Source organism: Cavia porcellus, unplaced genomic scaffold (assembly GCF_034190915.1).
Source record: "Cavia porcellus strain 051 isolate PalLab524CR breed Dunkin Hartley unplaced genomic scaffold, mCavPor4.1 scaffold_4, whole genome shotgun sequence".
Classification (NCBI taxonomy): domain Eukaryota; kingdom Metazoa; phylum Chordata; class Mammalia; order Rodentia; family Caviidae; genus Cavia; species Cavia porcellus.
The window spans coordinates 82,691,672-82,714,918 of record NW_026947487.1 but is presented as its reverse complement, the minus strand read 5'-3'; the positions used below and the strand labels follow the sequence as shown (position 1 = coordinate 82,714,918).

The following is a 23,247-nucleotide window of genomic DNA, read 5'->3' as shown; positions in this document are numbered from 1 at the left end:
CTATGAACAAATCAATGCCATAGGGCTCCGCGCCTGGAAGCAGGTAAGTGGTGCCGGAACAGCCTCCTTGTGTCTTTCAAAAATAATTCAGGGTACCACAGAGCCATTTGTTGACTTTGTGGCCCGAATGCAAGATGCTGCCGATAAGATATTTTCTGATCCGGGAGTGGCTCGACCGCTGGTAAGGCAGCTGATTTTTGAGCAATGTACAAAGGAGTGCAAGGCAGCGATAGCTCCTCATAAGAACAAGGACCTCAACGCCTGGATTAGGATATATAGAGAGATAGGGGGGCCGCTCTCCAACTCGGGAGTGGCTGCTCTCCTGGCCGCGGCTGTACAGCAGAGGGGACCTCGCGGGTTAGAAGGGGAATGTAAGGCTAAAGGGTGTTTTGCCTGCGGGGAGCCAGGACACATTAAACGTCATTGCCCAAACAATGCAGATGCTAGGCCTCGCCCTAGGAATGAAGAACCATATGTTTGTGGGCGATGCAAGAGGGGATCACACAAAGCTGAGGAGTGTAGGTCGGTCTTTGATGCTCAGGGCAACCGTATTTGTGGACGAGATGCTAGAGGGCCAAAAAACGGCCAGAGGGGGCCCCCTTCACAGGCGGGCCCCCGCCCCAGAGACAGGACAGCTCAGGATGGCAGCCTTCAACAAGGGCCACCCCTGGGTCAGCAGGTGTGGACCTCAGTGTCGCCTCCAGACTTATATTAGTGCCTGATATGGGTGTTCAAGTGGTTGAAACCACCTTTAAGGGACCGTTACCCGAAAATTCCGTGGGTCTGGTGATCGGGAGATCCTCCACGGCCCTTCGGGGTCTCATAGTAGTCCCGGGGGTCATAGACTCAGACTACACAGGACACATTAAAATTATGGTTCAATCTCTTGTGGGTACTATGGTAATCAATAAAGGAGACAAGATAGCGCAGCTCTTGCTGCTCCCCAGTCTCCACAAGAGATTCCCCTCAAAGCAGAAAATTAGAGAAAGTCAAGGTTTCGGTTCCTCAGGGGAAGTCTTCGAGGGACTCCATATAATACTTGATAAAAGGCCCATGCTCTCACTTAAGGTCAATGGCAAGAATATAACAGGGCTCCTAGACACAGGAGCTGACCGTTCCATTATCTCTAGAAAGGATTGGCCCTCCAACTGGCCCACCAACACTGCAGATAACACGCTGCAGGGCCTGGGGATGGTGTCAGCTCCTCAGGTTAGTGCTTCAACCCTGCTCTGGTGCGATGAGGAGGGTCATCAGGGCCATTTCCAACCATTTGTGTTGCAGTTGCCAGTGTCTCTATGGGGAAGGGACATCCTCACTCAGATGGATGTCACGCTTACGTCAAACTGCTCCCCCCAGGCTAAGGATATACTCAGGAACCAGGGATATACCCCCGGCAAAGGCTTGGGCAATGCCCTACAGGGTCGGACATCCCCAATACCAGTAGAGAACAAAAAAGGTAGGCAAGGGCTGGGTTTTTCTTAGGGGCCGCTGAAGAAGCTCTCCTACCCACTTCGATCAAAATCACCTGGAGGTCAAATGACCCGGTTTGGGTACCTCAGTGGCCCCTGCCTAAGGAGAAGCTATTAGCCTTGTCAGAAATAGTCAGTACACAACTTAGATTAGGACACATTAAGCCGTCAACCTCCCCATGGAACACCCCCATTTTTATAATTAAGAAAAAGTCTGGCAAGTGGAGGCTGCTCCATGATCTAAGGGCGGTCAACGCGCAGATGCAGTCCCTGGGGGCAGTCCAGAGGGGGCTGCCAGCTCTCTCAGCCATCCCTCAGTCCTGGCCAGTTTATGTTATAGATCTTAGAGACTGTTTCTTCTCAATCCCCCTGCATCCAGAGGACACTCATAGGTTCGCCTTTACTTTACCCACCATTAACCAAGAAAGCCCTGATCTCAGATACGAGTGGATAACGCTGCCCCAAGGTATGGCCAACAGTCCCACTATGTGTCAGATTTACCTTGATTCCCTACTGGCCCCCCTACGGAAATCCTTTCCCAAGATAAGATGTGTGCATTACATGGACGACCTTTTGCTCAGCGGCAGGGACCCAGACATGCTAAATAATATGCTCGGCCAGTTGGTCGAGGCCCTGAGACAAGCTAATCTGCATGTTGCCCCCGACAAGATTCAGGGAGGAGAAATGGTGACCTACTTAGGCGCGAAAATCTCCCCTGTGCTAGTCTCTCCACAGAAGGTCACCATTAGGACGGATGGCGTTAGGACCCTAAATGACATGCAAAAGCTATTGGGAGACATTAATTGGATTAGGCCATATTTACATATACCAAATTCAGATCTCAAACCCCTGTTCGACCTTCTGAAGGGAGACCCAGATATAGCCTCCCACAGGAGGCTCACTCCTGAGGCAAGAGCTGCCTTACAGAGAGTGAAAAAAGCCTTAGGTGGGGCTACCTTACACAGAATTGAACCAGGGCGACCCTTTGATGTCTGTTTGCTACAGACTAGTCTACAGCCCACAGCGGTGATTTGGCAGAAAGGACCATTACTGTGGATACACCCTAAGGTCTCACCTGCAAAAGTCATAGAGCATTACCCGGAGACAGTCGCTTCATTGGCCCTTGAAGCGCATGATAGAGCTGTCCAACATTTTGGCTCAGGACCACAAGCCATCCGAGTACCCTATACCGCCAGCCAGATCAAGACCCTGGCTGCCTGCATAGATACATGGGCCATTCTGAGATGTGTTTTCCATGGGGATACAAACAATCAATACCCTAAAGACCCTATCTTGTCATTTGTCACTCAGCACCCTATAATTTTTCCAAAGGTTACTGCCTCTGAGCCATTAGTCCCAGCAACTACAATATACACAGATGGCTCCAAGACGGGGATAGGCGCCTATGTGATCCTAGGCAAGCCCCCGGTTACCATACAATTTGAACCTGATCAGCCTCAGGTGGTAGAACTGCAGATCGTTAAAATGATTCTTGAACGGTTCTCAAAAGCCATTAATATTGTCTCCGATTCTAGGTATGTGGTCAATGCTATGCAAGTGCTTGAGACTGCCGGTTTAATTAGATCCACTTCCACAGTGGCTGGGCTGTTCCTGTCTATCCAGACATTGCTTCAGAACAGACACCATAAGGTCTTCACCACCCACATAAGAGCACATACATCCCTGCCGGGGCCCATGGCACAGGGAAATGCGGCTGCTGATACTGCCACTCGCCCGTTATGGATTTTTACCTTACTAACACCAATCGAGCGAGCCCGTGCCTTCCATGATAAGTTTCATGTCAATGCCAGGACACTAACAAACCATTTCCATGTTTCCAGAGCAGATGCACGAGATATCGTGCGACTATGTGACTCCTGTGCCACATACAAACCTGCCATACCGATGGGAGTAAACCCTCGAGGTTTGATCCCTGGTGATGTTTGGCAGATGGACATCACACATATACAGGAGTTTGGGACTCTTAAATATGTTCATGTTTCCACAGACACCTGTTCTCACGTCATATTGCAACAGCAGAAACAGGTGAAAAAGTGTCTAATGTGATCAATCATTGCCTGGCGGCTTGGGCCGCATGGGGCAAACCAAAAATATTAAAAACTGATAATGGACCAGCCTATATAGGCAAAGCCTTCAATGAGTTCTGCAAAATGATGGAGGTTCAATTAAAACATGGTATCCCATACAATCCCCAAGGTCAAGGAATCATTGAGAGGGCTCATAGAAGCCTCAAAGAAATTTTACAAAAACAAAAAGGGGGAGTAGGCCAAGGCCTGGCCCCAAAGGCACGATTATCCATGGCACTATTCACACACAATTTTTTAAATTTAAATAATGATAATTGCTCCCCAGCCGTGGAGCACTGCAACCCTTCCCCCAACCATAAAGGGTGGGTGAAGTGGAAAGATGTCCTGACAGGACAATGGATGGGCCCGGATCCAGTGGTCAGCTGGAACCGAGGCGCGGTTTGTGTTTTCCCACAGGAATCGGGACGAGAACCACTGTGGGTACCGGAGAGACTGACACGGGCGACAAAGCCCTCGACTGAAGATCAGACCTGCCCTACCGGAGATCCATCACAGACCAACCAACAAGATGAATAGAAATAGCGATAGCCCAAAATGGACAAGAAGATCCTCAGGCATATGCATGGCTCGCTCGCCTAGCCTACGACCGAGTCTAGGGACGGTGAGCTTCCCACACACCTCCTCTAAAAAATTATGACATAGCTGGGTAGGAGAGTCAATGATGGGTAAGAGCGTACTCCCCCGGTGCGACTCAACCTAAGCCAGGCCCTACCCCATCCTGCACGTAAGCCGCTGGACTGTTAGACGCTGCCCAGGTCTAAATTTCTCTCCGAGGGGATTTCTTTACGGAGAGAAAATGAGTGCAAGCTTGTGTGCATCCAGGTTCCGTCCAGTTTGTGCCTGGCCCTAGAAAAAGGACGAGGGCCTCAGGGCCTTGGCAGACCATGGGACGGCCGACCAGGGTCTAAGCCAAGGACCTATGGTGGGCCTACACATAGGGCATAAGCCTCTGCACCCAGTCCAGGAAGGGCTACGATGCGCACATTCATAAAAAATAAAAAAGGGGGAGATGTTGGGAGCCGCAGCCCCGAGCCCGGTCGCCTCACTTGGCGGACGTGAGGCCTGTAGTAAAGAGTAAAGCCTGAGGTAGATTACCCCTCCCATCGAGCACGTTAGTTTCCTGCTTACCGTGTAAGCAACCCGCTCAACAATATAGTCTGCCTGGCAACTGATGATGTTAGCCAATCAGCTTGCCTTGCTTACTTTAACATGATTGGACACTGTATCCGTATATATACTGGTGCCACCCCTGGGGGGGAAGAAGAAGCCCGGAAGTAGAAGCCCAGAAGGAGCCGCGGGGAGCGGACCAAAGGAGGCTTCGGCTGGGAGCGATCCCAGGGCAGGCTGTACGGAGAAGGAAAATAAAAGAAAAGGTTGTCCACTGCCAGACTTTGTCGTGTGTCCTTCCTGCCGGCCGGAAGCGACATCGACAGATTTTAACATCACGGGCTCCTTGGATGATCTTTGGTGACAGCCTCTTTGCTCTCTTAGAGTGGATAAATCTGAAAGGGAATCTTCAGCACACAGAATTGGACATGAGATAAGTCAAGGAGTCAAAGAACAGGATCTGGGACCATCTCTGTGTTTCGTAGTAACTCACTATTTTGGGAGTTTATGAGCATCTTGCAAGCTCTATAGAAACCTCTTCTAAGGGAAGCAGCCCTAAAAATCTAATTACCTTCCAGTATTCCTCATCTTTTACATCTATCAAATCTTAATACTGGCAAGTTAAAGATCAAGGCTTTAGCATATGAATCCTTGCTTGAAAAATCACATTTAAACTAAACCACAGTAGTTCCACAGCAAGGATATGAGGCCCCAGTTGTAGCCAAGCCATCCAGCTAAATGTCATTTCCCATATTTTTAAATGATGCATTCAGTGCTGCTCTGTTTTTTTCCTTGTATTTTTGCTTTCCTGTCAAGAGCTAGACATTTTGGTAAACGCTGGAAGGATGAATGGATATTAGATAGATGTGCAGGGAGAGCATGTGAGATCCCCTAGGTAGGGTTAGACAATGCACCATGCCCTTCAAGATGTAGAGGAGACATGATCTCTGTGTCCAAACAAACAATGGAACTAACAGCCTGAGTTTTCACACTTTCAAATAATTTGTGCTTGTGTAATAATCTACTGTCCCTTCCTTTAATTTCTCCTTCTAACAGGTCACTTCCACAAAATGAGTTCCTAAACTAGTTGCTAGAAAATAACCCTATAGACCACCAAAACTAGACCCCTGGTAACAAGACCAACAATCAGTCAAGTAGTGACCCTCAGAGTGGGGCCCCTACCCTCAAACAGGACTACAGTCTCAGGTCCCTTGCTGTCTCAGTTCTGGGCTCTGACACTCCTGGATCTTTACCAGTTCTTGTAATAGCTGCAATGAAATTACTTTTGCTTTTTTCTGGTCTTCTCTGATTCCTCTTTCTCTTTCTATGTCAGAGAGAGGAAAGCCCAGCTAGGCTGAGTCTAAGGATCCCTAGACTCTAGAGCTAAATGATATAAAAGATGGCTGAATAGAGGCCAAGTATTTTGAAAAAGTGTATTCATGAAAACCATTGTGTCCGAAACAACCTCTGCTCTGAAAGTTAGTGAATTTCTTGACTCAAGAAGGGCCATTTGGAAGGAATATTGCAGATAGTTTGAAAAATATTTTAAAAGAGAGTTTAAAAATTGGATAATATTTATGATTTCTTCCAAAATCTGAGAGCCTAGAAATCTGGGGGAAACTAACTCAGGAATGCTAAGAGATATATCAAGTTTTAATCTCCCATCTGAGTCATTCTAAGGATATGAGTAGAGAGAAAAGTTTCCAGGTTGTTCTCAGAGCCTCAAACCAAAGCTTCCCACAGTCTGAAATTATCTGCTACCTGTGGCTGCTTTTGGAAAGTTCAAAGTACATAGAAATTAGAGTTCTACAAGAGAGAAAATCTTATGTAAGAAATTACTGGCTGAATTTGTGACTTCCTGTTATCTGAGAGCTGGGAATGAACTGTTCAGATAACAAGTTAAATACTGAGCGGCGTGATTAGGGGGAAGCCTTTCCAAGAGGAAAATAATTTTTATTTTTGTCATTTCAGATTACTCAGTTAGGTTAAGTAGGCAAGGCCGTGCTTGCTTTTAGGGAAGATCAGTGCATTCCCTTGGAGCAGAAAGAACACACTGGCCCTGCTGTCCTTCCATGATGCAGCTTTGTGCTCTGATCTTGGCCTGTCTTACTGCTTGCACAGCCTGGGGTAAGTACTTCTGAAACATAATTAAAGGAGGAGAGAGTAAGTGCATCTAGAAGTCTTTGTCCTCAGCTGAAGTGGGTAAAGATGTTTAGAGAACAAACACATAACAACTCTGGTCTCACAGTGATGTTAACTTTCTGGACTTGAACCTGGATGTGGAATCATCCTAACTAAAAGGAAAATCATGAGAAGATGAATAACCTGAGACCAAACTATTGGCAGCAGATGCAAGAGGACAGGGAGTCACATTTAACTTCACCGAGAAAGTATGAGAACTCAGTTTATTTTTTCCATAATTTCCAGTTCTAGCCAGGTTATGAAGGAGGCTTAGTAGTATTACAATTATTGACTCAGAAGCCAGAGTGGATGTCTCAATCCTGCTCAGCACTTTTCAGAAGGTTAGACTTAGGTAAGGTATCTTAGTTGTACTGTGCCTATGTTACCCTACATCTAAAACAAGGTCAACAGTGGTGCCTACCTCAGTGGACACAGAGAGCATAAAATGGGTTGTTGTTTCTAAATCAGTATAGAGGAAGTATAGTCAGAAGAGATGTGGCAGAAGGGATAAAAGGGTTGATTTAAAATAGAGTGTATTAACAGAAATTTTATCATGTGGTAAATTAGGCCAGTATCCACTGACTACCAAAAGGAGAGATTGTTACAAATCCCAAAAAACAGGTCACACCACGGTGCACAGGCCACAGGTAGAAGCACAGAATACCTTAGGAGGACAGGGGAAAGGGGAAGCACTGGAGCAAGAGGCAAATTCCATTGGAAGGAAAAGAAATGCATAGAAAGTTGGAACTGTGTTGTTGGAAATTGGAGGGTAGGAGCTGTGCTAGTTTCCTGGATTTGGGATTTGGGTGATGGAGGCAGGTGCATGTTGGCCCTGGGTCTGAGAACCAGATGTAAGAGGTGATTGGGGTGAAGCCTATGGATTGGTTGGACCTATGAGAGATAGTTCCTCTATGATCAGCAAAGTTTCTAAAGTCAACACATTAGATACAAAAAAAAATCCGTGGTATATCAGAGCTATAGCAAGGCACCTGAACATACATCCATGCCATTTTATAGACAGAGAAATTCAGACTCAGATGTTTTCCAAGGCCAGCTGGAAAATCGTGCTTAGGTCTATCCCTGAGTCCCAAAGTCAGACCAGGGCTCAGACATCAGTGCCTGGATAATATAGATTGTATCATCTGTTTGTCAGTGTGACACAGAGAGATACCTAGAACTGAGGTATCAGAAGGGACCTAGAGGTAGAGTGATACGTTCTGTTTTTCCTGGTTAACCTAGATGCAAATATATTTCCATCTTTAGGAAATTTATATGGGCCAATTCCAAAGTTTGTTTCATCATCTGCTAAGTTAGCATATTAACACTTATACACAGCAAGGTTTTTAAAGACAAAATAACGTAAAGAAAGTCTCATGGTCACACAAAATGTGGTGCACACACCACTTGACATATGTGGTAAATTGTGTGACCTTTTTAATTTACCTTTCTCACTCTGCTCAATCACATTTTTACTCCGGGCATTATAAATGTTATCACTGGGCTCTACTTAATTCACTTGAGTTAATGCAAGTAATGCAGCCACACCTAGTGATTTGTGTTTAAACTTTACTCTCTGATCTCTTTGAAGCACCCAGCAATCCTGCTGATCCCTCCTCCTTTCTGGGCTGCCCTGACATGTTGCCCTTCTGTCCTACTCTGGTAGGAACTCTATCTCAGCTGCAGCTGTCTCTGAGCTTTATTATCAACTTATTCTTTTCTTCACACAGATCTGTATTGAAGTCACACACACACAGCCAAAATGTGCACCCTCACCTTCAAGTGGATGCCACTGCCTGTCCCCAACCACTTTTTTCCACTTCTGTGGTGCCCTCGTCCTGTGGCATTTTCTTACCAGTATTCTCACTGACTTTCCCACTAAACCTCCTTAACATGGTACCCTCCTCTTACACTTGCTTTACTGTCTCCTCCTTTCCTGTACTCCTTTCATGCATCTTTGTAAGTTTTTTTCCTCATTAAAGAAAAGGAACCAGACTTCAGCACAGAAATCTTCAAATGAACAAAGAGAAAAAGAAACCTGCAATGTCTCAAGCTGTGAACATCTCCGTGTGTAGGCTTTACTTTAAGTATTCCTTTGGGTGGTTAATAAGAAACAAAAAGGAAATAAACATGACATTGTTACTAACCTTGTTAATTAATAACCTGGTTTCTCCAAAAGAATGTCCAGTGTTATTGCCTATTCTTCTGCTAGGACAAATCATTTTTCTTCTTGGTTAGGCAATTTTAGGGAGACATTTCCATCTGGTTTTTTGAAAGGAGAAAATTGGGGCAACAACAGGTTAGAAATCGTGTCCTGTGAGGAAGACTCACATGTGTTGAGATTTGGAGGCCAAAGGAGAGAAGACTCCAGAGGGTATCCATGGTCAAGCATTTGAAAGTCTATAGGTTTAGTTCACACTGAATGCAGGACAATGGAAGCTAAGGATGTAGAGGAAGCTTCAGGGGTTAAGGAAGAATCCTCTCTCCTATAAGAATGTAGTGGATGGGACAGGACATTTTCAGTCCTTTGAGTGGACTCTCTCACAGCCACCTGAGAATATTGTAGAAGCTTATTGTGTTCTTTACCTCAGAAGTGTTCCTGTTCTAATTATCCCACTGAATAAAACCCAGTCCCTCAGGCTGACATTTGGCTCTTTATTCCACATACCTGTGCATTCCAAGATGCTCTTCCACTGTCCATAGACTGCATACTGTGGTTTTCCTAGGCCACTCAGGATCTGTGTTTTCTTGTCTGTGGGTCTCTACATTTTCTCCTATTTTTGCTTCACTCATCTCCTTCCATCCTCACTTATTCTCTCTCTTCCTGCTGCAAATTGCAGCTCCTCTATGATTCCAGCAATTAGAAGGCCTCACTTCCTTTTCCCAATCATGTAGCACCTTTTTCATTCATCTCCATCAATAACATTTTCTTCTTTCAAGCGTTGTGTCAAGTTGTTCTGTCGCTCTTCACTCTGTGATGTCAGCCTCCTGAAAACAAGGTCCCTCCTTTCATCCCATAATCCAGGAACAGGTCAATACCAGTATGCTAACAAGTACACATTTACAAAGATTGCAAGTAGGAAACAAAATGTCTTATTCAGTCCCAGCATCATTTTTATGTTTTAAGTTTACTTTTCGGTTGTTTCCTTTCTACCTCCACTTCTAAATTACTCCTTCAGTTAGCCTTCAGAGTTAGGAAGGACAGTGATTCTCACCCCATGACACAAGAAGAAACAGAGCCCCAGCACGTTTACGTGACTTAGTCAAAGTCACATGCTTAGGAGGAGGCAAAATCTACCTGGTGTCTGAGCCTCACCTTTTCCCTCTGACGTACTCTTTTTTCCTCTCTATGTCCTGCAGGGCACACATCCTTGCCACCTGTGGTGGACACTGTGCATGGCAAAGTCCTGGGAAAATATGTCAGCTTGGAAGGATTTTCACAGCCTGTGGCTGTCTTCCTGGGCGTCCCTTTTGCTAAGCCTCCTCTGGGGTCCCTGAGGTTTACTCCTCCACAGCCTCCAGAGCCATGGAACTATGTGAAGAACACCACCTCCTACCCTCCCATGTAAGTTGATGGGGGTGGCTTTGTCATCTTCCAGTGCGGATGTTTTTCTCAGGGTGATGTAAGAAAGTAATAAGATACTATGCTGATTGATCCTACTTTGTTCTGGGACCATCAAGCACATTAAAGCATTCCAGAACTACCACATCTTTCTAGACCATGTTATTTAGCACACATTTATCAAGCATCAATTGTGAGCCAAGCATGTACTTAGTTCTTACAATCTGTTGGAGAATAAAACTTTTCAGAAATAAGCAGAGATATAAAAGCCAATATGGGAGGTAAAAATGAATTTGGTAATAGATTACAGTTGGAAATACGCTTTATAGGGAAGAAAAGTAATTGAACAAGTGAGGGAGATAGGAGGCAGTGTTATGATCTATTCTGTCTTGAAACCAATTTAGCTGGGTACTTATCTATAAATACTAGTAAAATGGAACTCCTTATTTTTGACATTTTTTTGTGCTTTTATGTGTACAATGTCCTTTTGTCTTGGTGATCCTGGAAATGCTTTCCAGTAGAGGATTTGAAATAAATTCCTTTGAGAGTTAAATGCTGTCTCAACCTGGCACTTGAGAGCCTCTTCTACATCTTTCTGGGTGTAATTCTACTACCTGACTCCATGAAGAACTGGAAGTGTGGTGCATCATGTACTTGGGAAGATAAGCACTTCGTAGTATGGATCTATTTCCTATGCAATCCTTAGCAGGTTTTCTAACCTGTTTGTGCCTTATTTTTCCCACCTGTAAAGTAGGGATAAGAAGATAATCAGGAGTGTTAGAGATGGATTCTGAGAGGTTTGAAGAGCAAGTACATGAGAGGAATTTAAGTTGGTGCCTGTCACACTGGGGAACTCAGAATAGGTAGTAGGTTGTAGTCTATGTTGAATATCACAGTCTTCTTTTCAGGACAACCAACAGTGTTTCCCTGGGGCAGAGGGAGGAGGGAATGGTAGCATAGTAGGGCTGCAGGATATTTATAGAACAGACAGATTAGGTCCGAAGCAGGAAGGGAATTTGCTTATGATCAATCAGTACATCTGTGGGTGAGCCAGTCCTGAAAGGTAGTTTTCCTGAAGATATTCCCAAAATTTATTCAGTTTAATTTCTTACCATGGAGGGAGTTCTGGTTGAAAGAAGTCTGCTAGACTAGAACATGATTGCATGATAGAAGAACACAACTACCACACAGCCCAGAGGAGAATAGTTCTATAGGAAATGCCATCTCCTATGGAAGAACAGCACATGGGCCACCTCTTGTCCCTGCATCAGTGCATCCTAATGGAAAGTGTAGGGTTGCTATGTGCTTTTCATTCTGCATGATCTTGGGAGACTCCAAGAGTCCCAAGGACCCTACCAGCTCCCCAGATTGCCTTCTGTGCATTGCAATTACTACAGTCTGGTGACAGCATTTCCACATTAGGAGTTAAACCTTCCAGTACAAAGTCCAGCCATAGAGACCACTTGTAATTTCCACTTGTTTGAACTTTAGGTATTTTTCTTTCCCTCCCAGGTGTTCCCAAGATTCAGAAGGGAGTAGGCCACTCTCTGATCTCTATACCAATAGGAAGGAGAGCATTCCCCTGTGGCATTCTGAAGACTGTCTATATTTAAATATTTACACCCCTGTGGACGTGAGGAAGAAAAGCAGTCTGCCGGTAAGCAAGGCACCACTGTTGAACACTTATGAGTTTGAACTGGGCATATAGCTCAGTGGCCCAACACCTGCCTGGCAATCACAATTTGCTGAGTTTGATTCTTGGTACAAAAGAAAAGAAAATAAACAACACTTGTGAGAAAAGAAAATAAACAACACTTTCATCATCCTGGTACTTTGAATGCAGCATATAGGGAAATGAAATCAGTCTAAGTGAAGTGGCACATTTTATTTTTGTAACTGCCTGTGGCACAAGGTAGTGGCTTAGTGAGTCAGCATTTCCTAGAGTGGAAGACCAGTGGTAATTCCTTCCTACTGCAGCCATGAGTCAGGTGATGGGTAAGGGCATGCTGGAAAAGATGAAATCCACAGTCTATGAGGATGAAAAGGGAGACATCCAGCCCACCTCGCATGAAAACCTTGGCATGGAGCGCATGAGTGGGAGAGGAGACATGGGGACTATGAGGTTGCTCCTTCATGTGTTTTTTTTTTTAATTTTTAAAAACTTTTTATCGGTACCAGGGATTGAATTCACGACTGTCTGCTTGCAAGGCAGGTACTTATGCCACTGAACTAAATCCCCAGCCCCCTTCATGTGTTTTTAAGGCACAAGGAGTTGAGGATAAATTCTCCCTTATTTATTCATTCATTCACTCTTGCATCTATTACCTACTTAGTGTTCCTAGAAGCACAGTTATACCAGAGACTTCTGGCCAAGAGGATGAAACCGCGCACTCAGAGCCCTGCCTTGAAGGATCTTGCCATTTGGGATGTGTAGATACATCCTAAATTCTCCAGCATATCATTTTTCCAACAACCTTTGAGATTTGCTTTCCCTGGGATGAATGAAATTCCTGACGTTGAGACAAACAACAAAGCTGCAGAGGAAACAGGCTTTGTAAATTTGTATGCAAGAGAACCCTGGCTATGAACCATGTTCAGAACTACAAAGTCTCACTTTCAATCTGAGTCTGTCTTTGACGACCTAGAGCCTTGGGAAATTTCTTAATCTCTTTCAAAGTCTGTTTTCTCAAATGAGAATCCTTGCGTAGAAATATGCAGTGATGTCTGTCAGGCTTTACTCAATCCTGGCTGAATATCAGAGCAAGCACTGATCACATCCTAGGTAGAGCTGCAGAAGGATATTCCTCTTGCCCAGACTGCCAGGTTACTGTGCTCTATTGTGTGCTACAGTCAGTGAGCAGCTCAGTACATGAAGTCTGAGACCAGATTATCTGGTCAAATATTACTGCTATGACTTATTATCTGTAGGATGTTGGGCATTAAATGGCCCAGTTTTCCTGTCAGATGGGACATTATTAGTAGCTATTATTTGGAAAAGCAATTTTCAGTGATGAGAAGAGTTATTGGTATATACTTCACATTGTATGTTTTTTAAATTAGAAATAGTATTATAATGCTGCTTTATCTACTGTCATTTATTCCCTGGTATGTTAACTGTTAAATGTAAGAATATGACTTATGAGTTGTTCTGTTTATTGTACTGCCAATTTCAATTCTCCTAACAATCTCAGATGTCTAGGAGGCTTTCATGTCACGTTATTCAAATGACTGAAGACTTCCTGCAGGAGGTGAATGTGAGCCTGGGCTGAGGAGGATGTGTAGGATTTAGGCTACAGAGGAGGCAATGTAGAGGCAGCGAAGGAACATAATGCCCTGAGGGTGTCCTTAAGTTTTGAGATTGCACAAGAAATATAATTCCCCCTGAAGAGTAACTGAGATGAAGCTGAAATACAAGAACTTCCTTTTTCCCTTCTGTATATTCAGATGTTTGTGTGGGCCAGGCATGAGACTGATGGAGTGATGGGGAGAACATGACATCCTTAGCCTTTGCTGTGCTTTCATGACATTTTCATTTTGAAGAGCTTTGGCAGGACATGGCACATGGGTCTGGAGACAAAGGCAGGGAAGTCAGTGGGTGTTGAGTAAAGTGGCTGACTTAGCCCAGTCTGGAGATTTGGGGAGGAAAGAGACCACCTTTTGTAATATTGCTGCTGTTGATAGACTGAATAATAACAACTTGAGTTATAATCATGATGTTGTAAGCAACCAAAATCAGAAAACACATAAGGACTTTTCCGAAATCATTTTCTATGATCAGCATTACTGTGTTCTTTTTGTCCAGGTGATGGTGTGGATCCATGGAGGTGGTCTTGTGGTGGGTGCAGCATCAACCTATGATGGACTGGCCCTCTCAGCTCATGAGAATGTGGTAGTAGTGACCGTTCAGTTCCGCCTGGGCATCTGGGGATTCTTCAGGTAAGATGTTGGACTTCTGTCTCTGTTTACTTCCTTCAGTATTGGTTTATTTTCTGGTGATGTGGCAAAGTGCCTGATCATTTAAAAGCACCAAGTTATGTAGTTCATTCTAACATCAGAGGGCTTCCTTGTATTGGTCTTTGGTGACAGTCCCTTGGCTCCAGCATAGAAGGGTGGAAAATTGAAAGTGGATCTTCAGCATACAGATTGGTTACAACCTTGGACAGAAATCCATGGGTATGAGCTATTTCTTACTCTTTTATAGCAGCTCACTCTTTTGGGGACAAATCAGCATCTCACGAGCTCTATATTAATCTCTTCCAAGGGCAGCAGTCTAAATGACTTACCAACCTTCCACTAGGCCTCACCATGTTACAGTTCTATCAACACTTCTAATACTATCATATTAGGAATTAAACCTTTGGACATGAACCCTTGGGAAACTATCCACATGTAAACCAAACCGTAATATTTTTCATATCAAAGATGAGAGCTTGTCTGTAGTCATGCCATCTCTCAAAACACCCTGTATTATGCTTCTTAATAATACATCCATTCCCTTTATTATTTGGACTCCAGTGAACTTTTCATCTGACAGTCAGTCTCGTCAATTTGCTTCTGAGCTTTTACATGGTCTGAATCCCTAGGATTCTGCTCTGCCTGTCAAATACTGATCTGTGCTTCAAAACCAAGCCCTTGTATTACTGCCTCTGAGATATTCACCTCCCTTTCACCTGTTGTGTATCCAAGTGCCTAGCAAAGTTGAGAAAAGTCCCTATTCTTCTCAAGTCTCCTTCTTTAATGGGGATGAGCGTTCAGCAAAGCAGTTTAGTGCTCTACTTCTGGGTACGTTAGAAGAGGCAGCCTCATGGAAATAGTGTGCATAAAGCTGATGCGACAGATTTTCAACTAACTCCATTGCAGACTGTTCTCACAGAGACCAACAGTGACCTCCACCAGCACCCAGAAATGCCTCATTGGGCTTCTCAGATTTAGCCCCATCAGCCTCTCCTTAAATTTTGAACTACTTCATTCTCTAAACTCACCACCTCCATGTTCCTGACTGCTCCTTCTTTGCCCACTTTCCTCCTCATTCTTAGTTCTCTGTCTTGCCCTATCCTCTACTAATTTTTGAGAGACCCTAGAAGCTCTTTCACGTGCTTTTTTGAAGTCTCCACCTGTGCTTTAATGGTAGCTGTCATTTTTAACTACCTTCTCTCACCTCCCTTGGATGTCTACTGGATGCCTCCCACTTTACATAGACACACTGTGGTGTTCACCGCCTCCGACAGTCTTTAATGATAATTGCTTCCCATTCAACAATGACTCTTTGTATTCTAATAAAACCTTGTTGAGCAGCCATCAGCCGCTTTATCTTTCCTGTTGCTTAGGATAAAAGGTTGGTGGGCAGGCCTAGACTTTTCTCTTTCTTCTACCTCATATCCACTTGGCCAGAAAATTCTCTGGGCTCCAACTTTTAAATATCTTTATCCAGATTCTTTGCACCTCCTCCTTGCTTGCATTGTAGCCCAAGGCATGATTTTGTCCTTGTTTATATCCAATTACTTTTATAAATCTGTTAATTTTATATGATGGTTGCTTCATATAGTAGCCAGAGTGCTCAGGTGAGACAGCTAGCATGACATTATGCCTCTGAAAAGGGTTCCCATATTACTTACTGTGACACAGAAGTCCTTGGTAAGGCCCACGGCCTGCTCTCTAGCATGTCTCACAATGGCTACACTCGATTTGTTCTCTTGTTCCTGGGCTCTGTGCACCTGCTGCTTCTCCTAAATTAAGTTTCCTTTGCTAAATAATCACATGACCTATGTACTTATTTTACTGAGATCTCTGCCAAATTCCAATGTAGTGGAGAAGCTTTCACTGGCCATGAGAGCTGTAATAACCTCACACTTCCACATATGATTCTTTATCTGGGTTTATTTTCCACGAATTCCTTTCAATATCTAACAGTATATTATCTTTTCATTTGCTTGTTTTTGGTCTCTAGTGTAAGCTGAGTGTAGCCAGAGGTTGGCCATCTTGTTTCCATGTGATTGGTCCTTAGGTCAGTTTTGGATACACAGTAGATGCTCAGTCTACAGCAACTTGGAGAATCAGTGTGGAGCTCTCCATACAGTAATGCTGTAGGAGTGATGATCCAGGCAGGCATGTAAAGCTCAGGCTCACTCTGAAAAATGGAGAGTTCCCTGGACCACTTCGGCTCGGAGAGTCCCACTGTGATAGTTCTGTTTCCTTTTCCTACTCTATCTCTTGCAGCACAGGGGATGAACACAGCCGGGGAAACTGGGGCTATTTGGACCAGGTGGCTGCACTGCGCTGGATCCAGGACAACATTGCCAACTTTGGAGGGAACCCACGCTCTGTGACCATCTTTGGACAGTCATCAGGAGGTCAATGTGTCTCTGTTCTTGTAAGTGTTCTCACTACTAGTCCTTAGCTCTAGGTTGGATGTAGTTGCATGGGACCTCTTGGGGACCAATATGTCCAATATGTCTCTGTGCTTTAAAGATCTGGAATCAGAGCTGAGTCTTCTCGGTGCTCAGCATCAGCTTGTGAAGAACCAAAGCCCAGCTTTCCTTGTCCTGCAGGAGGCTTAAGCGCAGCCTAATTTCCTAGGGCCATGGGAACCTCCAGCTTCAGCCTATAGCAGTAACATGCCTCTTCTTCCTATTTGGTTGAGGTTTTTCTTTTTCCTAGTCATTTAAAATCTAGGGATCACCTTGATTCTCTTGGGAAGGAGGAAAGAATACAAACTCTACATAGCAAGAGGCAAAAACATGAGCTAGATAAAGTGTTTACTTGGTTCCAAGCCATATCCACATGTTGAGGAGACTTGTGCTCCCTCTGAGGTGTCCTGATTACTTGTCCATGCCAGAGAGGGAGGATAACACTTTCTGGGACTGTGGGCCAAGGTGGGCGTGGAGAGTCCGATCCACAGAAAGAGTGATGGGAGTTGGAATAATGGAGGCACGAGGTAGGGAGTTGGAGACACAGACAAAATTTAGGGTCAAGAGATGTATTTCTGGTGTAGGGGATGTGGTTGAAGGATACACACGGATGACATAGAGGACCCTGGGAGCCAGAAGAAATCAAGTTTCTCAGTTTTCAGCAGAGAGTTAGCTCTACTGCTCTATATTTAAACCAGGTATTGGTTTCATTGTTGAATACTCAGAAGATGAAGTTTCATGTTTTTATAGCAGAGAAAATAAAAATACTTAAACATAAAGGAACCCCCAGAATAATGATGCACAGTCACTGTGGAGCTTTACCCATGTATTTTAATAGTTCTTTCTACAGTTCATCTCTATCTATCTATCTATCTATCTATCTATCTATCTATCTATCTAAATATCTGTCTCTATGTTTCAGTCCTGTATCTGCTCATTCTCTCCTCCCATTCATGTTTAACTGTTGTTTTAAAAAAGCATAATATAATATATTTCCTAAAAATTAAGCATCCCATGTAATCTTCTGTTTTATTAATGTATAGTATTCAACATTAACATGAAAAACTGTCTATATACAAAATGTGATAGTATGAGAATCTTGTTCCTTTAATTTTTACTGCTATAAACAGTGTGCATATTCTTAGAAATCATTGTGCACATTCATAACCATTTATTTTTCTTCCTTTTTTCTCAGTTTTTCTGTTTTCCATGCTATACATCAAACCAAGGTATTTTGACATGCCGTGCAAGTACTGTGCCACTGAGAAATAACCCCACCTTTTCCTAATTATTTTTCTTCAGACAAATGTTCATTAGTAGAATTTATGAAGCAGCATTTGTTGCTAGGAATGCCAAGTGTTTGTCCAATATTTTGATTGTCATCATAGGCATATACCACATGCTTTCAATATTATCTCTTACTTTGAGTCTTGGCTATAAAGTTGTCTTGAGAGAATGGAGCCTGAGAAACAAAAGGAAAAGTGAGGAGCTGTCAAATCCACAGAGTGGTGGTGTCTCTGGCTAGGACAGAGGATCAAGTAGAGGTAGCTTTACAGAATGAATAGTCGCCAATCTCTTCCCTGTAAATATCAACTTTCTTCTCCACTCCCCTGTCAGGCATTGTCTCCTCTGGCCAACAACCTCTTCCACAGGGCTATTTCTCAGAGTGGAGTGGTGTTCACTGCTGGCATGTTCACTAAAGATGTGATGCCTGTGGCTCAGGTAGGTTTCTCTCCGGTCAGGTAAAGTATATTCTTCTGATCTTCTGGAATTCATTGGGGTGTTTCTTGATGTGCAATTCAGTGTAGATACTTAAAGGATCATTAAAGTGAGACTGGCTGAACACTAATGGATCTTTCAGAGCTCACATTTAAACAACACTCTATTTTATATTTTCTAATGACTCATCTTATGTAGGTCTCCTGGAACTCTACATAAGCTTTATTGTTTTGGAGACATGATACATATTTCAGCAATTTACCTGTATTACTTCTTTTTATAAGAGAAGTACAGTGATAACCCGCATGTATGAATGGGGAAAGAAAGGTCTGAAGAGGTTGAGGGACTTGCTGGAAGACAAATAGTGAGGAAGTAAAGGAGTTGGGATTTGAAACAAGACAGTAAAATCCTGGATAAAAGTTCTATATCTCCAGGCAAAAACCTCTCTTGAGACTTTCAAGTTTGAGAATATTGTCTGTCTGTCTATCTGTCTGTCTGTCTACCTATCTATCTATTCTGATACTACAGATAAACTTTGTGGCAATTTTATCTGAGATAAACTAACAGAGACATGCGTATTGGGTTACTGTGTCATGCAACAATTCCAGTTAATAAAGAAGCAACACTCTGTGGTGGCCGAGAACCCACACATTTCATTTTAAGCTACCTCCTTCTGCATTTGGGAACTGGGTTTGGGATAGCACTCATCTATGTACATTCCTAGAGGGAAAGGACATTGCTCTGGACTCTGTTATTACTTTCTATCACTTCAGAGAATTGCTGATATTGCTGGATGCAAAACTACCACATCAGCTGTCATGGTTCACTGCCTGCGCCAAAAGACAGAGGATGAGCTTTTGGAGGTGACAAAGAAAATGGTAAGTTGGCTCCACCCTAGTGGCCCCATTCTGTGTACTTGGTTCCAGAGTTTAGTTTTTAAATTCCTTCTTGCAGTGATTAAACCACCTGGGATTGTGTCTTATCTTTCAGCAGCACTGTTAGGGTACTCATCCAAATAGGGAGTTTCATTTTTTTTTATTATGAAGTAGCACAAATGTCAAAAATATCCAATAATAACATGAAAACATATGTAACAATCCTCCCTTTCTTTCAACTATAATATTTTGATAGTCTCATTTTCATATTTTTTTAAAGAAATTGAATAATATATATTTCTGCAAGTAACTACCATCCTGAATATTGGGATGGGGACATTAGGTACAAAAATTTTCAGAAAAGTATCACAGTTTATCTTGGTTGATTTAGAATAGAATTTAGAATTTAGATAAAAATTATAGCACAGCAGCAGCCCAGTTTTATAGGCTTATTGATAACTCTGACTCAGTTAGGATAGCTTGTCTCTATCCATCACTGATCTATTATCTCCCACCTAACTTTTCATCTATGCATCCTTCTTTCCATGCAATTCATTAACAATTCCATCACTCTTGTACTTATTAGCCCATAGCTTCCATTTGTCTATTTTAATCTGTTTTTCTTTCATGAGTTATTAAACAAATGTCTAAATTGCTTCACCATGTAATCCAGTTCCTTTTTTTCCCCTTCATATATGGTGCTAGAGATCAAACCCAGGGCCTTGTGTATGCAAGGCAAGAACCCTACCACAGGGCCACATCCTCAACATCACTGAGTACCCTAAAAGCAATGACACATCCATCACCCATCTGCCAGTTGTCATATGTTTACCCATGTATCAATTCAGTTATATGTGTATTTACCAAGTCATTCGTCCATCTTTCCATGCTTAGTGTCTAGGAGGGTACTGACAGAGGAGGTGATCTGAACATGTATCGATCGTATTGTGCTTTCACAAAGAACAATCCAAGGAGAAACAAAACCATATACTGAGGGGACTAAGTATTTTGGGAGTACAGAAAGGAGACACATTCAAAATAGCCAGCAGTGATGCTTCTCAGAGAAGATGACATTGATGCATCTGTCATCACAGGGAAGCTTAGCAGGAAAAAATATCCAGAGAAAATAGTATCCAGTGCCTATGGAAACTACTCCCGTTGTGAACAAGTTTTGATTGTGGTCTCATGAGTTACCTGAGCTTCTCAGTTCTCTATGTGAATCTCAACCCTGAAAGAAATTTCTGTGACTTCAGGGCAGGCCTGTAGTGCTGTGTTTTGCCAGTGTGTCCATGACTCTAACGTGGCCCTGGGGTTTGGTTGCTCATTCACTAGGTTAAGTAGGTTGTCTAAGATACTCAAATTGTTAAGTCATTGATACTGAACATCTGAATAAAGGGAAGTATTTCATTCATTCTCACATGACACAAGATGATGCAGTTTATACAGAAATAATCAGTGACTTCAGGAAATTCCAAGGAAATTACGATTCCAGGAAATTTTTCTGAGTTGTTGTGGAAGTGCATCCATGATTACCATTGCTTTCAGTACACACACAGGCACACACAGACACACAGAGTCACTGGGCTTGTGAGGGTTGCCTCCATAATGGAAGCATCAGAACTGCTCACTGTCCATGCATGTAAAATCAGACCTGTAAATCCTTGTAATCTTGGTGAACACATAACAAAGAGAAGCATGAATTGACATGAGATTCAGTGAGTTTGTGTGAGTCAGGGCCTCCTAATGCAAAAAACCAGAACCAAAACCAAACAACCCCCAAATCTCCTTTTAAAGTGACCTGAAGAAAAAAAGATTGTGATGTACCTGAATCCTCATATCACTGAAAATTTCTGATACAGAATGTATAGATCCATTTGGCTGAATCCAAAGGTCCTGAAGATATTGAGACCCTACATGGCCTATCACTCAGCTTCTTGACTGTTTCACACTTATTCCCTGGGAAACTTAAAAAAACAACAATGATCTGGACTTCTACTAGTTTAGAAATCATATATCATAAAATTTCAGCATAAGATTTTATGTACACTCTGTTAGACTGACCCTGGCACATGTCCATCTTTTTCCTAATGTCTGTGTTTGGGGATGTAGAGACCCCAAGTTACATATACCCACCCAAAGTCATGAAGTGGGAGAGAAAAGAAAACAGGAGACGGTGAAAAATGGGAATTCCATCTCCTTCCACTTCACCTCTTGCCTGGTCAACCATTGTAGGTACCACATTCACCCCATTACAATTCCCTTCCACTTTTCCCCAAGAGAAGGACTGAGGTTATGTTACCAGGGAGAGGAAATAGGGGAAAGGATGAGGAGGTCAGTTATCAATAGCAGATGTCCGCTGAAGAGTTTCAGAAATCCGGATTTGGAGTTATCTGCCTTACCCTCTCTTGCTGGTAGCTGCCTCTCCCTGTCCTACTGTGCCACTCTGTGCTCATGCCTAGCAGATCCTGTATACTGCCCTTCTCTGGAACCAACCAAAGAGGAAGTAGGAGAAAAATCATGGTACATCTGGGGCACAGTGCAAAAGAATGAGCTTTTACCCTAGAAAGTCTTCTCACGACATCTTCTGCCTTTGTCTTCACAGAATCTTCTTGGTGTGGATTTATTTGGAGACCCCAGTGAGGTAAAGATGTTTCTTTTCTTGATTACAGGTTTTGATTCTTTATAACTTTAAGCTCTAGTTAACTGTTAAACAAAACGTTCTCCTTTGGGTAATTATAGATCCTTCTTGTGTGCATATTAGGACCAGAGAACAAAACTCTACTTTCGCTTTTATGTTATTTCTGTCTTATGGGGCAATTTTGGAAATCAGCACAAAAGAAAGCTACAGAAGCAAAAGCACTGATTGAAAGAAAATAAACAGTAGTGAAGTATGTGGAGGAACTTCAGACAGGCCTTTCTAAGTCTGCTGTGTTTTACTGATGTTTATCTCACAGCTGAACCTGTATATGGCTAGGTCAAAACCACCAATCTCGTCATCTAAACTGCATCAAATTCCCAAAGCAGCTTAGCTGTGCAGTTAACCCATTGTTGTCCAGTTTCATCCCAGGAGATGGTCTCTTCCTGCAATACAACCAGGAGCATTAAAGACTAAAGTGCAATGCATTACCTGATTTCCAGTGCAATGCTCCCAGTCAGCAAATTTGTACACTCTGGTCATTCACATTTCCTGCTTTGAAAAGGCCTCATTGAAGGAGAGTTTTTCAGAATCTTTTACAGCTAGGAGTTGTTCAAGCCTGGATAAGAGGCTCTAGCATCTTTTATGAGGACAGGTCTGGGAGGACACAGGAAGCCTAGGATCCTGGCACCAAGAAAATCTTTGGAGTCCTCCTACATGTTCTTTCTTGTCATTTTCCATGGGGTTGTTAGGGTCTGGTGCCATTAACTGTACAAGATCTTACAATCCTGTCCACTCCACAGTCTTCCTGGAGATCACAACACTTCTCTTAAAGGTCTTGTGAGGATGAAATAAGATTTATTCAGTCATTCAGCAAAGATTTATGAAGGCATTTTATGTATCAGAATCTGAAATAGTTGTTGGGTGATAGACAGTGATAGACAGGGATGGAGTTTGAGGGGGCACTGGAAGAACTAAGCATTGTCATTCTGAACAAGGTGGGCAGATGGGTAGGCCACAGGGCTCTGGCTAGACCAGTGATACACCTCCAATTTTACAAAGAACTTTGAAGTGTGAATTAGAGGGCAGGAAAGAGACAGAACAAATTCTTGGAGACTACCTGGGAGAGCTCTGCTTGTCAATAACATAGGCCAAGGGTTATGCCTGATCATACCAGGGCTGGAGCA

General features: G+C 43.2%; 1 protein-coding gene across 1 annotated transcript in view; it reads left to right on the top strand.

Annotated features, from left to right (window-relative positions):
* The first annotated feature begins 6,549 nt into the window (after positions 1–6,549).
* Positions 6,550–23,247, top strand: part of LOC100730198 (liver carboxylesterase 1-like) — a 31,705-nt gene continuing 15,007 nt past the window's right edge. Inside the window, exons 1-8 of the mRNA XM_063247335.1 lie at positions 6,550–6,811; positions 10,223–10,427; positions 11,937–12,081; positions 14,227–14,360; positions 16,641–16,794; positions 18,449–18,553; positions 19,324–19,428; positions 22,028–22,066. Of these exons, the coding sequence (XP_063103405.1) occupies positions 6,757–6,811; positions 10,223–10,427; positions 11,937–12,081; positions 14,227–14,360; positions 16,641–16,794; positions 18,449–18,553; positions 19,324–19,428; positions 22,028–22,066 (942 nt within the window). The 5' untranslated portion in view covers positions 6,550–6,756. The remainder of the gene's footprint in view (positions 6,812–10,222; positions 10,428–11,936; positions 12,082–14,226; positions 14,361–16,640; positions 16,795–18,448; positions 18,554–19,323; positions 19,429–22,027; positions 22,067–23,247) is intronic.